This window comes from Trachinotus anak, unplaced genomic scaffold (assembly GCF_046630095.1).
Source record: "Trachinotus anak isolate AG129_WGS33_773 ecotype Australia unplaced genomic scaffold, CSIRO_AGI_Tana_v1 ptg000032l, whole genome shotgun sequence".
NCBI lineage: Eukaryota > Metazoa > Chordata > Actinopteri > Carangiformes > Carangidae > Trachinotus > Trachinotus anak.
In genome coordinates, this window is record NW_027273883.1 from 15,898,661 (window position 1) to 15,915,725 (window position 17,065).

At 38.9% G+C, this 17,065-nt stretch overlaps 1 protein-coding gene across 4 annotated transcripts; it reads left to right on the forward strand.

Annotated features, from left to right (window-relative positions):
* The first annotated feature begins 1,634 nt into the window (after positions 1–1,634).
* spaca6 (sperm acrosome associated 6) lies at positions 1,635–7,067 on the forward strand. Of its 4 annotated transcripts, none has more exons than XM_071470716.1 (9): positions 1,635–2,119; positions 2,282–2,368; positions 2,583–2,654; positions 2,888–2,911; positions 3,017–3,094; positions 3,615–3,718; positions 5,538–5,694; positions 6,230–6,399; positions 6,608–7,067. In XM_071470716.1, exons 1-9 carry the CDS (start codon positions 1,906–1,908, stop codon positions 6,650–6,652), a joined length of 951 nt encoding a protein of 316 aa, XP_071326817.1. In that variant the 5' UTR covers positions 1,635–1,905; the 3' UTR covers positions 6,653–7,067. The 4 variants fall into 4 exon arrangements, with proteins under 4 accessions (XP_071326817.1, XP_071326818.1, XP_071326819.1 ...); XM_071470715.1 differs by having other exon boundaries at positions 1,826–2,119; positions 6,219–6,399; positions 6,608–7,058; XM_071470717.1 differs by lacking the exon at positions 2,583–2,654 and having other exon boundaries at positions 1,825–2,119; positions 6,219–6,399; positions 6,608–7,060.
* The last annotated feature ends 9,998 nt before the right edge of the window (positions 7,068–17,065 follow it).

Here is a 17,065-nt window from a genome sequence, read left to right on the forward strand (position 1 = left end):
CATTCAGTTTCAGCGTCCCATAAAAATGGAAGCTTTTTTTTACTGTATTCTTACGTGATAAATGTCTCTTTTAGTGTTTAAATTTCCTTTTATATTCTCACCGTTCTTTTAAACCACTTTAACAACAAGAAAACCCTCAGATTATACAATGTCATCTTTTCTTCTACCTCTAATGTATCTCAGTATCTAGCTGCATGTTTCCTCATTGTTTCAGTATGTTTACCTGTCAAGTCATGATCAAGACTCGTCAGGTTGGACAAGAGGACAATGACCCCTCTTCCTGCAGTACAGACACTCTCAGGGGGCCAACCCTATTGGCTGGCTTTGTGTTATAGCCCTCAGTGGGGGCCAATAGGAAGACAGCCAAGGGTTGTGACCCCGTCATATATGTCGCCTCCAAAAATCAGTGGAGTTGTTATTTGCACGTCATGTGCATCATGTGCATATTGTCCTGAAAAAGTTGCTCTGTTTTGTATTTCTGTATCTCAATAAAATGTGGCAAAAAAAGTTATAATGTGTGAATTCATGGAAAAACATGTCTCTCTGTCTGACACCCAAAATAACACCACAGGTGTTAAATTTGCAATCTCCCACATTTCCTTTAATTTTGCACAAAGCACCAGCTCTCTAATATAAAGTGTCATTGCTACAGTAACATCTTATGAAGATTATTCTCATTTCACTTTTTCTGAATGAAAAATAGTGTGTCATCATTCACATGAATAAAAAATTAAAACTACAAATTTTATAAAGCTGTGAACGAGCAGATTTTTTGCTCTTGATCTGCATGAAAATATTTTATGAAAGTGCCCCTCTTGCCACACACAAGCTGTATACAAACAGACACAATGAAATGCACTCAAACACACACACATATTTGGGATTTTCCGTCCGACCATCTGACTAGCTGTCTGACTTTGGCAGTCCTGGAGCAGACTCTTGCCTAATATTGATTGGCTTGTCTGTGTGGAGACAGATGAATGCATTAGTACCCAGCTCACCCTGCCACTGGAAATATATTAAGTTCATGTATTAGGCACCCTGTCTGGTTGCCATGGAGATACACCAGGAGTGAGGGACCGGGGGGTGGGGAGCATGGGAGACGAGTGGGGGATACAGGATGTGATGAGGCAGTCGACTTGATTTGTAGTCCCGCTCCTTCTTCCTCTTCCCCTGCCTCTGTCACTTGTGTCCTCTCTTACCTCTTGCACCTTTTTTAATCCTCTCTGTGTTTATCCTCACTTGATTGTCTTGTCTTGTTTTTCCCCTAACATTGTTTCTCCACTACTTTTCAAATTTTCTAAACTCCACCAGGAAAAATGTGCACTTTCTCTGTCTCACTGCTAACTAATCTATTTATTTTGTCATCCCTTTTGTTCCTTTTTTTTCCTCTATTTGGCTTTCATTCTGCACCTCGCAATCCCCACACCACCAGTTAGACTTTTATTTCTCTTGGGTTTTTCTTGCCGACACATTTACCACTTTATCCCTATACATACATAAGCATTTAACTCCCTCTTCATCTGCCTCTCTCCCCCTCCACCGCCGCCGCCTCCCTCCTTGGCTCGCTCCATCTCTGTGCTCTGCAGTAAAACTGGTGCATTGAGGCAGCAGGAAATGGGGACTAGAGACAATAGAATGGAGGGAAGTGTAAAGGGGAGTCTGTGATGCTGTCCTCTCAAACCCAAGCCTGTTGAGAAAACATGAGGAGAATACTTTCACAATCTTACTTTTAATTACATGTGGCATATGCACATAAAATGAATATTCAGTGCTTTATTTATCAAGCTTCTCCTGGATTGTAAAAGCTTGGAACTTCCACATTTGTGGTTACTGTGAGATCAGGATTTGAATAAAAACTGTTTGCACAGAAATCTTTGTTGAGTTGGATGCTCATATTGGAAAATGTGCACATCTGCTTTGTGGCTCATGTGTGTTAGCTTGCTGTTCAGCACCTCTCTAAGCTGCTATCAGTGCTTTGTTGATGTGCAAGACAGTCTTCGCCTGTGCTGGGGTCACATTTTGACTGAACACAATATTAGAAATGTGGACGCCTGCTTCAGGAAGCTGGACAGTATATTCAACAACAACAAGAGAGTGATTGAGGCTGGAAGAGTGGGTGTGGAATTTTTTTTTTTTTTCTTTGATTGATTTTGATGATTTTTCCTCAAGGAGAACACAATAAAATGAGTAAACTGGCTAAATAATTAGTAATAGCATGTGCAGTTGTATACCGTGCAGAAGTTTGTTTATACTTGTGTGATATGTGTCCCTCTTCCAGGTAAAGGTTATGACAAACAGCTGAAGGAACTTCTGAATGCAGAGATCCTGCCCATGGTAGAAGAATTCAACAACCGGCTGAATGATGGTAGTTAAACACCTGCTCTGACAGACACATAACTGCACAAGTAAATTAGTCTATAGAGCGTCAGAACTGATAAGTGAGGTCAGACATGGAGGGGAGTTAGAAATGAGAGATTTCAAAATGATAGCCTAAAGCACACTATTCACCAGGATGTGTCGAGCCAAATATTTCTGTCTTCCTCCTCCTCCTCCTCCTCCTCTTCCTTTCCATTTATCAGACACAGTGTATGAGGAAAGGTTGCAGACAGCAGCAGACAATTTCATCGCAGCTGCCTCCAAACTGCCTAGAGGTGAGACATGGTCTCTTTCCCTTTCCTTCATCTTTTCGTCTATAGTAAGGCCTAGATTAGGTCATTACAGCTCCATCTGATCTCTGTACTCTCTCTGTAATAAGCTAGTTACAGCCTTTCAAAAACTGTGGTGAGTAAAGGAAGCAGTCGGGTTGAACTGAGTCATGGATGTTGGTAGTAAATCAAGTCATCTGATCGAAATAAAATTTGGTAATCTTTCATTCTTTTCACAGTTTCTGGATGTTTCCCTCCATGCGGTTAGTGCCTTTACTCTTTTTGCCTGTTCAGTATCATAGTTTTTGTTATTAGAAGCATCATATCTTAATCCATCCATCATCTTATTAGTTCAATGCCTCCATCAGGTTTTCAGAGTGCAGGTGCAGTATACAACTGTATTACCTGCCAATATGACTCCTGTGAATTCCCCCTCGATTGTCCAGGTGAGTATTAATAGTAATCCATCCAACATATTGGATTACTGATACTGTTACATCACAATTTTCAAGTAGGAAAAAAAGGTGCACTAATCCAGACTTGACACATCCTTACATAACTATATTTTCACCTTCATAAGCATCCACTCTTGATCCCTGAAATGCTCCTCTTTGATCCTTGAAATGCTCTTAGCAGAAAGTCAGGATTTAAAAAAGAGACTGAGGCAAGGTTTTATTTCCACACATTATATCTTTTGCACAGAGCCCCCAAGGTACTCTTTAAGTCCTTGGCTTCTTTATGCAAGGTGACAGTTGACTCCCACACACGACGGTATTCGTATCAACCCTGTACAGCACAGCCACTGTTTAGCATATCATCACTTTTACTCCACTCCTCAGAGACTGGGCTTAAGTATTATCATTAAGGAGGGCTCAGACTGAAAGAGCTGCCCCCCTGCGAATGTTATCTGTATGTGTGTGTCTGTGTGTGTTGCTGCCTGTGTGGGTGGGTATATGTTTATTTCAGTTAAAGAAATTAAAGTAATGGAGAACAGCAGGAGCCGAATGTGGTGCGATGTGCCATTTCACCTGCCAAACGACATCGAGGTTATCTGGAGGTTCGCAGAAGAGGTATGCTCGGCATATGGTGAACCATTCAGGGTCACTGCAGTAGCTTTAAAGGAATAATTCAATATTTTGGGAAATAGGGATATTGACTTTCTTGCCGAGACTTAGCTGAGAAAATCAATACCAGACCAGATCAATACCGATTTACCAGACAAATATGAGATATTTGTCTAGTAAATAAGGAAACTGGAGCCACAAGTTGATTATTGGCTGGACCGCAACAGCGGGACCAACCCTTTAATTACGAATGTCTGTGACTGACTGGCTGACTGAGTGATAGAGTTGAGTGATCAAATTTCCACCATTGGTCAGCCAAATGCCATGTTACTAAGTTAGCATTTCCCAAGTGGCCCTCGTTCTTTCAAAATGAATTGGCAAAGACACTTTCTAGCAGGGGGTCATTGACATCCAGTAATGTTGCCAACTTAGTTCATTTGTCAGTAGATTTACAGACTTTTTTTTGGTAGTAAATCTAGCAACTTTTTGGACAAACCATGGCTACTTTGAAGACAGTCACCAGTAATGGCCTCTTTCGCGTCTACTCTGCAGTTTGTTACCCAGACAGAGGCTGTGCACTATGTGAGAGACAAAATGAGAAATGTATTTTGATGCATCTAGCTTTCTCACTGAATGATCATTTTGAAGGTATATATAGCAGAACAGTCTTTGTCTTTGCTGGTGATGGTGATTTTGTGAGACGATGTTGCAGTTATAAAATCAGGATTTTAGCAGCAGCGGTGCAGCAGCTGGGGAATGGCTTGGAAGTTAACATGTAGTCTTAATGGGCTGTGCATGTGAGAACAGCTGTTTTTTGCTGTATTAAAATCCTGTATGTGAGCACAGAGGCTAGGAGAGAAGCAAACCATAAAAGACTGAAGCCGATTGACACTAGGTAGAATGCAAGTAGGATGCAGTGCTTACAGTTGTTTACAGTGGTTCCACGCAGTTTTAAACTACGTCCTCAGTTTTACACATTGAACATACATGGTCCGGCCATTTGACCTATTCTTGTCTTAATGTAGCATGAAGAGTGGATGCAGGTGAAAACAGCTAGCCAGGCTTAAGGTGAAAAAAAATCTCTGCCCACCAGTGACAGAGGCTTTACAGTGTGGCTTTACATATTCATCCGTGTAGGTTTATTATTCAGTGGATAAATGGAGCTTTGCCAATTCATGAAATATGATAGGTTGCTAAGTTTAGCACTACACACAAATGTTGCATATTTATGTCCTCTGTATGGACCAGTAAAAAACACGCTGATTTTATGACTTATTGAGATGCAACTAAAAAGTGTAACAAGTGGATGCAAAACATTTTACAGGGCTAAATTTGTCATATATCATGAAATAGCACCCTTGGTAAACAAGCTAGCTGTGCTAAAATGCAGTAGCCTAACAATCTTTTACATGAGGGCTGTGTTGGAGCCAGTTGTGGTGAGCCAACTATAAACTAAGCAGTCCATAAAACCTGTTACTATTCAGACGAAACGCAGAGAAATAGACACAGGGTTCCCATTCATCATTCCAACACCAGCCAACACATCGGGAGGGTTGTTTGGTGATCAAGTTACACCACTAAATTAAAACTTAAAATATTTTAATTTCTTTTTTCATCTATACAAGATGTAACATGGTAATCAGTACACTTAAGAGGTGCGGATAGATGGATTTTGTTTACCTTGGGATAGAGCCAGGCTTGCTGTTTCCCCCCTAATTCCTGTTTTTATGCTAAGCTAAATTAACCAGCTGCTGTCATATTAAATCTGTCATTGTATCTATACACTTAAAAAATGATCCCTGTACATGCAACCTTATTCCTACAGGTGAAAACCCAGCAGGTTGATCAGTTTAAAGAAGTGACTGCAGGGGTGGACAGGCTCTATTCTATCCCTTCAGCCAGCTTGCAGCATCAGGGCACCTACCTGTGTGAGATCTACTCAGGACAACGCTCCATTGTGAGACTATACTACTATCTCACAGGTAACAACATACACCACGTTTGGGAAAAAGAGCTGAACACTGTGACTGATGTTAATCAGTGGAAGAACATAACGACTCTTTCACACTTAAGTAGAAAATATACTTAGAAGGTTCAGATGTAGCACTTTAGTACTTGAAGTAAATATATCAAATATGGTTTCTCTTTGTCATTTAAGTGTTTGAAGGAATGTGGAAAAAACAGATTTATATACATATGCATATTGTATATTTGCAAAAGTATATCTGTAAGCACTCATATATCTTTGTATTTGGTTTTAATGTTTGTAGTAATGCTTACTGAGCTTTGCTACATTAAGGATACACCTTTTCTTTAAGTTTCCTTTTTCTTTTCTACTGCATTTATTTTCATGGGAAACAATTACATATCATACATGTTTTTTCTCAGTAAACACTGTTTTTATTTTGCACTCCCCCAGTTCCTTCACCATCATCTATCACTTTATATGAATTCCTCTCCTGCCCTGTATTTTTTCTCTTCATCTCTCTCTCTCTCTCTCTCTAAGTGACCCCCCAGGTTGTGGCAGGCCACACAGAGCTGCAGGAGATATTCGACCTGTCTCTGCTCCCAGGAGGGTGGTTACTCCCTGCGCCTGGTGGTCCTCCCCACTTCCCCCTCCTCCCTTCACCACTGCTTCTCACAGCCTGTTTAACTGCTTTGCTGCTGCTGCTATTCCTCTCCCTAGGGTAAAACAAAACTATTATTTGCACAATATGAAACATAAACAATATAGAAACTTAAAGATGCAGGATGCCCTTTGCCAGGCATATATATATATATATATATATATGCGTGTGTGTGTGTGTGTGTGTGTGTGTGTGTGTGTGTGTGTGCGTGTGTGTACACACATATTAATTTGTGTCATATCTCCCACTTTTTCTTTGGTTGTTTCAGGATTCTGTATTGGCTATTAATACCAGAGCAAACAAGTCTTTCTGAACAAGCAGCTGGAGATGAAGGTTTAGAAGGCCGCATATAGTACAATAAAGGTATTTCAACAAGCCTTTGGTCTTCTAGAGAGTGTTGCATCATAGTTCACAGAAAACCTGTGTGTAACTCCTTCCACCACTAGAGGGCAGGATGTACATCTTTATCAGTGGTGCTTTGACTTTACTATCATCTGTGTCAGATAGTAGAATTTTCTAAGCAAAATAATGCACTTTTTACCCCACCACTGTAGTATATAGTTACTTTACATATTCATATTTTATATACAAAAGCATATGAAAAGCTCATGTTTTTTGCAAGTATTTGAAATGTGCTTCAGCCTGCTGCAATGTATTAATATGCTATTTAGTCAAAAGAAATAATAAGAGACTAATATAATATAATGACAATTGTAACACCCTAAAAATAAATTGACCCTTCTGCAATGAATACTTTAACCACATTTTGTTGATAACACTTTTAATTTTTACTGACATTACTTTTTTTTTTTTTTTTTAATACAGGATCTTAATTAGCAATAGATAATCTTTACACTGTGTTATAGCGATGCCAATTTTAATCAGGTAAAGGATCTAAACACTTTATCCAACAATTAAATTGATGATGATGCAATTATATTAGACTCTATAAGGAGTAAAAGGTAACGACCTGGAAATAACAGCTAAAATGGCTTCATTTTCAGACAGGGTGGACACTGATGTTAAGAGGTGTGGAAGCATCATCATGTCCCATTCCTTCTCATAACTACTAGTAGAATGAATAGGAAAGAAGGGAGTGAGTAGGAATAAAGCCTTTAGTCAGGACAGAGTGTTAACGGCTAGGAAAGACCTGGATGAAGAGTTCTGGGTAATGGACTCAGTTACACAGTGACAATAGTTATGTTGATAAGCAAAAAAAATGCATATTATATTAGTGAGGACAATGAGCACCAGTCAAATTGGTAAGAAGATTTAAAAAACAGTTCCTTTATTCAACTTGACTGCGAGGAAGCTGCTGAAACACTTAGTCCTTCAGGTGACCACAGGGAGGCAGCAACACACAGACACGACTCCTTACGCCAGATATCACAAGAAGATGTCGTCCCAGACATATAACAATATATTCAGCTTGAATTTTCATTGAACTTTGCTGTTAAATTTACATTGTGTCATATGTTAGCCGCTCCCTGGTCATTACAACCTGAAAACACAATTATACATACATAACATTACATAATTTGCTTCTCCTTCAAAACAGCAGTGGAAGGCTACAACTTTTTCCCTCAGGTCAATATGAATTTCACTCAATCACTCCAATCTTTCTGTCACACTTACACACAAACACAAAAGATCAAACAATCACATGATCACACACTGTTATGGAGTCCTTGATGTAACAAATGTCAGTAAAAAGGTCAATACACTGTGCAAAATGTAGATTTCCCTTTTTTACCTATATCAATTGGAAATTAATTAATGACAATTTTACCCTCATAAATTATTTGTCTAATTGCCATTTTTTTACCTTTTCCATTTCAATTTTTGTTTATATGCTGAGGACCTGCACTGACATGAATTTTTTACATCGCACCTCTCCCCTCACATCACTGGGTGGCAAACAAACTTGCTACGGCCGCTGTGGATGGAGAGACCTGGATACCAGGAGGAAACAAACTAATATCTTTAAAAAATAACAGCTACCTTCATCAAGAACATTGCGATATACCAGACAGTCAGTGGCCTGTGGATTATTTAATTTTCTGATATGCTGTATATGTACAGTAAATAAGCTTAATGTAACTCCTCACTCTGGACTAGTTACACCAGTCAAGATGTCAAGATGTCACATTAAGTTTTTGTCCTGTGACATATTCCCAGGTTACACAAAGACACTGTGAAGAAAATAGCATTTCTGTGAACATCTGTGTGCAGGTGCAAAGCAGAAAACTGCTTGCAAAAGTTAGCGCTCAAAGTCCCGCCCTGTGCATGATGCTGAAGTTGTAAGTTTGACTTTTGACTCATTTTCACACCTGAACTGATTTGACAATGACAGTCTAATCACGAAGCAGAGTCCACTCAAAGGGCTGTTACCTTCATCTGGGTCACAGGTCCTGAAACCTGTCACTGCATCATCAATACTTTCAAAATTCATGCCTTATCACTGGAAACCTTTTTGATTTTCTGGGCCAAAAGTATTGCTGGCAGTGATTTCTTATCCATTCTGCTGCTCACCACTACTTTATTTTTAGAGCTGCTTAGTGAAATGTACTTCCCCTTATCCATGAGAGCAAGACATGAATGTGACAAAGTGGGTGAGAACTCACCACTTGTCCCTGTTAGTACATACTGTATTTCTAGTACACAATGAAACAGGTTTCACCTGTTCCACCCTTGTTCAGTTTAATTTGATTTAGCATTGCTTTTGTAACATTGCTTCTCTTGGGATTATGTACCTTGGGAAAAGGCATTTCGTTATGTCACTGTGTTAGAAAGTATTCCAACAATGTTGGCAAATTTCTTGACGTTAATATTGATGTGTGGGACAACCTGCTGGGGTGTGGTTCAGCCTGGAGTAAGTTAGGCGTGAATGGATCTATCAATAAAAGCAGGTCAACTTTTGCTCTGGTGAGAGGAGGTGAGGATGTGCTGCCAGAAACACATGTCCTTTTTTGAATTTGACATGGGTTAATTTTCTGAGATTATTTCTGAGCCTTTTTTGTTTTCTTTTGTTGTTTTGGTGCCTTTAAGCTTAAGTTGCATGTATGATATCATATGTTATCCAGAGAATATGTGGTTGCTAAAACGAAAAAAAACACAGCATCCAACAAAACAAATCAGAATCACATGCAAGGATGGGGAAGTACTTCAATTTCGAAATGGATTCTTCCTAAATTGTGACGATGTAGTCATGATGTATATTTGCTAATAAGTTAACAGTCCTAAAGTGAACCCTCAAAGCTGAACGCCTCACCTAGAGCCCTCTGATGTCAGAGTTTCCCTTTGTGGACAGGTTAAGAGTGAGTGGCAGCAGTTATTACATAACAGATTCCACTTGTCCATGTAACCACCGCTCCCTGGTCAATACAACCTGAAAACACCACTCAGGGCTGAAATATAGCAAAAGTCACTGGTGTGTACCCCTGGCCTTTGATGCAGATTTTTTCTGAAGTGACCCAAAGAAGCGACAATTACTCTTCCAGTGACAATTACATCTTTTTGTGTTATTGCATAATTTGCTTCTCCTTAAAAACAGCAGTGGAAGGCTACAACTTTTTCCCTCAGGTCAATATGAATTTCACTCAATCACTCCAATCTTTCTGTCACACTTACACACAAACACAAAAGATCAAACAATCACATGATCACACACTGTTATGGAGTCCTTGATGTAACAAATGTCAGTAAAAAGGTCAATACACTGTGCAAAATGTAGATTTCTTTTTTCCATCTAACAATTGGAAATTAATTAATGACAATTTTATCCTCATAAATTATTTGTCTAGTTGCCTTTTTTTTATCTTTTGCATTTACATTTTTGTTTATATGCTGAGGACCTGCACTGACATGAATTTTTTACATCGCACCTCTCCCCTCACATCACTGGGTGGCAAACAAACTTGCTACGGCCGCTGTGGATGGAGAGACCTGGATACCAGGAGGAAACAAACTAATATCTTTAAAAAATAACAGCTACCTTCATCAAGAACACTGTGATATCCCAGACAGTCAGTGGCCTGTGGATTATTTCATTTTCTGATATACTGTATATGTACAGTAAATAAGCTTAATGTAACTCCTCACTCTGGACTAGTTACACCAGTCAAGATGTCAAGATGTCACATTAAGTTTTTGTCCTGTGACATATTCCCAGGTTACACAAAGACACTGTGAAGAAAATAGCATTTCTGTGAACATCTGTGTGCAGGTGCAAAGCAGAAAACTGCTTGCAAAAGTCAGCGCTCAAAGTCCCGCACTGTGCATGATGCTGAAGTTATAAGTTTGACTTTTGACTCATTTTCACACCTGAACTGATTTGACAATGACAGTCTAATCACGAAGCAGAGTCCACTCAAAGGGCTGTTACCTTCATCTGGGTCACAGGTCCTGAAACCTGTCACTGCATCATCAATACTTTCAAAATTCATGACTCATGACTGGGAACATTTTCGATTTGCCAAAAGTATTGCTGGCAGTGATTTCTTATCCATTCTGCTGCTCACCACTGTACTGTACTGATTTGTACTGATACCTGCAGAGCAATGGACTGAAACCGTGGTTAGTGGTTCCAGGTACGAGAAGGAGGTGTCGAACAGCTCAGGCACAGTCTGGTTTGATGCTAATCACCCCTCACCAATTCCTGCATTTTCCTGGAAACAGAAAGGGACTCTCATCTGTTAGAGATAACACAGCACATCAAAGATATCTACTGCAGACTATGTTATTAAAAAAGAAATCCCAGAAAGAGATTTTTGAAACACTGATGTCATTAGTCTAGTCTGACTTTCCTGTATCCAGCAGCAGGTAAAGCGGTAACTTAACATTTCAATTTTAAACTAAAACTTTGAAAATGTGTTCAAATTATTTCCTGCAGCAGTGTAAGGTTTACAAAAAAACCTGGTCTGATGACAACAACCCAAACCTCACCCCAACACACATTTTCAGAGGTGAAGGGACTTAAGTACCTTTACTCAAATACTGTATAGCATTTTGATATACTTGAACTTTAATCAAGTATTTCCCTTTCTTGCCACTTAATACTTCTGCTGTATTTCAGAGGGACATAAGATATCACTTTATTCATCATCAGGGAAACTCACAAGCTACCCAGCAGTACGGTATATAAAGTCATTAAAATTAGCTCCACCACCAGCTGCAACATATTCACAATGTTATTCTCCAATAGTTGAATGTGCAACTAACAATGTGTGTCAGTGTGTTGTGTCAGGCTCTCTCCACATGAAGACATGTTTTGCAAAATATTTATTGGCAGAAAAGATTATTTTTCTACTTTTACTGAAGTAAAATTTAGAGTCCAGTACTCCCACTTTAAGTGGGAGGAAGTGCATTAATACACTTAAGGTCTATTTAGGGAAAATATCTGAACAATCATTCCACCTCTGTACATTTCTGACCCAAGCTTTCCATATTTTACTCTGTGATTTGTTCGTATAGCTGTCACAGTCCATTCATGCATTCATTCATTCTCTGGCTACCACACCCCCCTGCCCTGTAAAAACCCTAGTTTTCCCACCTTTCATCCACCTGACTCCTTTCCACACAGTGACTCACTTGTTCCCAAATTCCCCATTCAGCTCTTAGTATTTATACCAGCCCATTTCCAGTGTTAACTGCCTGTTTTTGGATTTTGCCTTTTCCCTTTATCTGCTGCCTGTGACCAACCACTGTCCGTGCCCTGACTTCACCATCTTCACCCTCCTACACACACATACCAAAACACACCATCATCATCATCATCATCATCAGGGACCACACATAAGAGGTTTCTGGGCAGTGGTGATGCACTTATATGCATTTAGTGTATTTAGTTTTGTCTTTGCAAAATGGGCCAATATGAGGGACCATCAGAGCCCCTTTTCCCAATTTTTTTACATTTCAGTGGTTTGCTTCTCCTGGCACTACGCCTTTGCCTGCCAAGCCTTAATAAAGGTGAACTGTTTTGAACTCTTAACTGTGTCTTTGAGCCATGCTATTGAGTCCTCCTAAACCTGAGCTGTGACACATAACGAGCCCTATGCATATCATACACCATGGAAAAATCTAAATATTTTGTTATAACTCTTATTCAGCGGTGGTATTTTAATGATCTTGGAAATGTGATTCAGATGGAAGACTTTCCTTATGTAAACAATAACTCAACCCTTGTCAACATCCATTTTTTAGCCTTGTCTGCAGGACGTGACAAACTGACTTCTAGATGTTCAAATTACTATGTTGTGCAACTGTGCAGCTGATAGAGATGATGCACAATGACACTGACAATGACTAGTCAGTGTCCGCAGCCTCAGTCTATTGGCCTGGAAAGTAAAAGATGAACCATTGATAATTTACAGTTGAAATTGTTTTTATTCCACAATCTTAAGATTAATATGAGCTCTTCCAGTTGAATCTCTGCAAAGACAGCTACAAGCAGTTCCTTTATAAACAAACCAGCTCTACAGCTCAAGAAGAGAGATCTGTGGAGCCTCCAAAGGCCTGAAAAATTCTATTTCATTTTATGTATTTTATCATCTTTCTGAACCTGTGGATCTCATCAGAATGTAGTTTCACTTTTGAGTTAAGTTTTCTTCTCAGATATCAAGTAAGAGGCCGATTGCCAACAAGACAAAGTCTGTCTGTGAAAACAGAGAAGTATCTTTGATTGACTATTTGGGGCACAATGGAATCAATAAACTCAAAACATGTAGATTGATGTAATCTCGGTTCTTTTGTTGGAGAGCAGAGCAAAGCTACTTTTGGGAAACTCTGCACTGTTGAGCTGATGTGGATACAAAGCGTGGTCGTATATCACTTTCACAGGCGCTGTAGGATCAGTGACAGGAAATCATCAGATGACTTTTATTGGAATTCACACCAGTTTGCTTACAAAGAGATAGATGAGGATGTGAGATTAATTCACCTATTGATAAACACAAAAACTAACAGAGAAACCAACAGTGAGACTATCACACTAACACCACAGGATGTTATTACAGCAGTGGGAGGGAGGTTTTCCTTATGAAGAACTGGTTCTCTTATTAGAAAGACAATTAATGAGGACTCAAAGTAAAAAACTCCAGTGTAATGGTTTTACTATGAATACACACAGCAAATGGTATTAAGGATAAAAGAAGATTCTGTTCTGCAGGATTTTAAAACATGTTCTGTACTTTATCAAATGTTCTGTGACACAGTACTATGTGGTACAGTATATTCATTTTTCCCTGTGGTATTCCTGAGTGCAGCTGTGATGTCAAACATAATGTATAAAGTATAAACTGCAATCTCAAGCAAAAATATATTGTGGATCAAATTAATTATTTGGAACTAGAGTGAATTTAAGTAAATTAAGCAATTACAGATCATTGAACATTCTGATAACATGACTAATCATTGCTTCAAATAAAATACAATTATCTAAATAAACATGTGCATGTGTGTATGCAGCAATTCATACATTTAGCATTTACTCTAGGCCAATAGTGTTTAGTAAATCTATGGTCCATTCCCATACACTGTGTGGCACATTCCTTGAAAGCCAGGTGGGGGTATAAACCCTGTGGTAGATTACTTCAGAGGCAAATCACCACAGGGTCTGTGATACATTACCACAACATTTAATTTTCATGTGGTACTGAAACATCATGTCATGGGAATATTTTCCAGGATATTTGCAGGGGTCTCAAGTTTGTACTGTAAATACAATTAACTCCAAACTTCTTGTATAGCCTTCATTTTTTTTATCTTGACTGATATAAAAGTTAATGTAGGTTAAAGTTAAAAACATTCTGCCCTTGTTGACATGTGCAACTGCAGGAAGTCCCTGAAATTATGTTCCTGCAATAGGCTGCTTTACTGATATGCATATGTTTTAGGTTCCACTATATGAATGAGCACATTTACAATGTAATTGCAAAAAAAGCAGGCTACTGTTTTTTATTTGTATTTCTTTGAATTATTTCATTCTGGGGGCTACTATTTTCATATTCTATTCCCCAGTCATTCAAACAATCAGTTGTTTGTATTATTCTCTGAATGTTCAAATAAAACAACTGACACAAAATGTTTTATAGAGGATTTTTATAATACAATATTCAGAACAATTCTATTTAAAAGTCTTCTTTCATCTCTGACTTCCTAGTCTGTTCTAATGGTCCTATTCTTTTAGCTCAGTAAATTTTATTTTATAAAAAACCTGTTACACTGGTTTTGAAATGCAAGGTAAATGAAGAATGTGACATTTTAGCCTGACAAGAACTTGTTTACCCACAAACTAGTGTAAATTATACTTAGTCCTGCTGAGTGACGAGAAACACTGTCCCATTGGTGGAGAAAACACACTGTGAAGACAGACTGGGATCTGCGAGCTTTATAAAGCGCTTGTCGAGTATCTAAATATAAGTCAGACATGACTCAACACTCAACTTGTCATTAAACTGGCAGATTGCATGTACTTTTTTCCACTGGGTTATCCAGTTGCCAAGACAAACAGTGATGCATTGTAACAAGCAGCAGGAAATGTGTAATATACCGATGAATTATTTTTGGGGGATTACTCCAGATTATAGAAACCTTTGTGTGGTGCTTATACACTGAGTCTTCTACACATTTTCTCTCTTTTGGATGCCAACTCACTATCCCTAGCTAAATAAGTAGAAGGCAACAGAGAGGAGTGCCCATGAGGTTAAAAGTATCATTAAGGATACACATCAGAAAAGCTCCTTCAGGAACTCTCACAGTTGACAGACCCATAAATCTTTCTTTTCTCTCAGAATTATGTATAAAAGGCAACATTCTTTTGTTTAGCCTGTAACTTTGAACTGTTTGAGGCTTTCATCCATGTATAATATTATGCACACCCATCACAATACTAGAAAGCAATTATGGTCGACTTAATTGCTTGTTTAGTTGCAATTTATCATCTGAACATACTTTATAAGCAAGTAGGTAAATAAACTGTTCTATTGTAGAAAATACCATTATGATTGATGAGTCAACTGACCTCAACAAAGTTTATTTTTACTTCAGCTGACCATTGTCAAATATGAGTTACAACTCATGTTTTCCTGACTCGGGTGTGTTTGTCACATTCAGGTAGAAATGATCTGTTTTGATGATGGAAATTACTGCTCCATTCAGGTTTTCCTCACTCGTTTGATTTTGTGAGAAGTCGAGGTAATAATGTATCTCATTAGTACAATGAATTCACAAATTCTGGGACTGGTTCTCATTGTTGTTACATTCCAGTATTGAAAAAATGACTCTGAAAAGACCAAGGGGCAACTACATATTCAGCTCAAGAGACATGTTTGTCAGCGACTCCTCTGTACAGGGACTTCAAAAACTCTGGGAAAAGTTGTGGGCTCTGATTGGTGCCTGCTGGTATGCAGTGTCAAACTATGTGTTTTTGCGCAAGTTCCAGTAAATGATGGCAGCTCCACCAGTATGAGTGTGCATGCTGCAGCTGACCATGAGGTCGTCAGATGCTGTCTCTGCAGACTGGGGGAACACCCTTAACTTAATTTGTCCAAGTACTATGTGCCAGTAATAACTAAATGATCTAATGGAATTCTCTCTTCATCTGTACCCCGTTTCTGGAGTAAAGGGAAAGAAAGGAAAATAATAAAATATAAACCATAAATATAAAGTGAAGAATATGGGATTTGTAATAGCAAACAAAAGCCACACAATCAAAAAAGTGAAAACAAACAAGCAAAAATATGTTATTATTTCTTATGATATAATATTTATAATTATGCATATGCCTACTGATTTCTTCTTATCACCCACAGCGTTGGCATTCTTTTTATCTTTCAAAATATCACCTTGTATTAATTATGACGTCAGAGCAGCCGTCACAATGGAAACTGTAACCACTGTGGTGATTTTCACATGTTCTTGGGGAGCTATTGCAGTTGGCTGCGTATGTTCACCCCGTCCTCCTCCGTCATTTACAGCTTCCTCAAAGACAAATGAACTGGTCACACAGATTAAGACCAAAAATAATTTAGTGCTGAAGGTGACACAACACTATGTGGCACATACTTCTGCTTCCCATTTTCCACAGTTCAAACGTGCAGCCCACCATGTGTGCCAGCTGAAACTGTTCCTTCTTCATGGTATCAGGGAGGGAGGCCCAGACAGGGTGGGAGAGGGCGAGCTAATTGAAAACAGAGATTAGAGGAAGTGATGTTTGGCTTCGTCACACTTTTGGTTTGCTCCTGAAGCTTTTTTTTTCTCCCTTTCTCTCCTTTCCTTGACTCATTCAGGCACTGTAACTGTACAGAAACTGATTTCTTCTACTGAATCACCTCAGAGATCTGAGATCCGTAGTGGGTGGTTTACAGTTTGGGCAGAATATCCATGGTAGAGACGTGATATTAGATACCAAACACTAGCTATCACACTGAGTAACATTGATGCTGCTCTTGAGGAAATCCAGACACTTTTACTCATGTGAGAAAATATTCTTGCCAGCCAAACTGGTTGTTTTAGCCTCTGCCAGAGGTATTGACTCACTGCCTGTCTGGCAAATAGTCAGGCAATAGTGTATGCTGTCTACTATTGGAAGTGCTTCCTGATGTTACCAGAGGTCTTGTGGTCATGTAGTCAATGTCTACTGTTGTAAACTACTTCCAAGTTTTTGAACAACAGCTGAGTGACAGTGGAAACAACATTATCACAAGAAAGACAGACTAAGACTGCCTGA

Coding starts and splice junctions, on each gene's coding strand:
- spaca6 (XM_071470715.1), top strand. CDS start 1,906: ATGTGCACATCTGCTTTGTGGCTCATGTGTGTTAGCTTGCTGTTCAGC. Junction 2,655..2,887: donor TGCCTCCAAACTGCCTAGAG/GTGAGACATGGT, acceptor TTCTTTTCACAG/TTTCTGGATGTTTCCCTCCA. Junction 2,912..3,016: donor TGGATGTTTCCCTCCATGCG/GTTAGTGCCTTT, acceptor TGCCTCCATCAG/GTTTTCAGAGTGCAGGTGCA.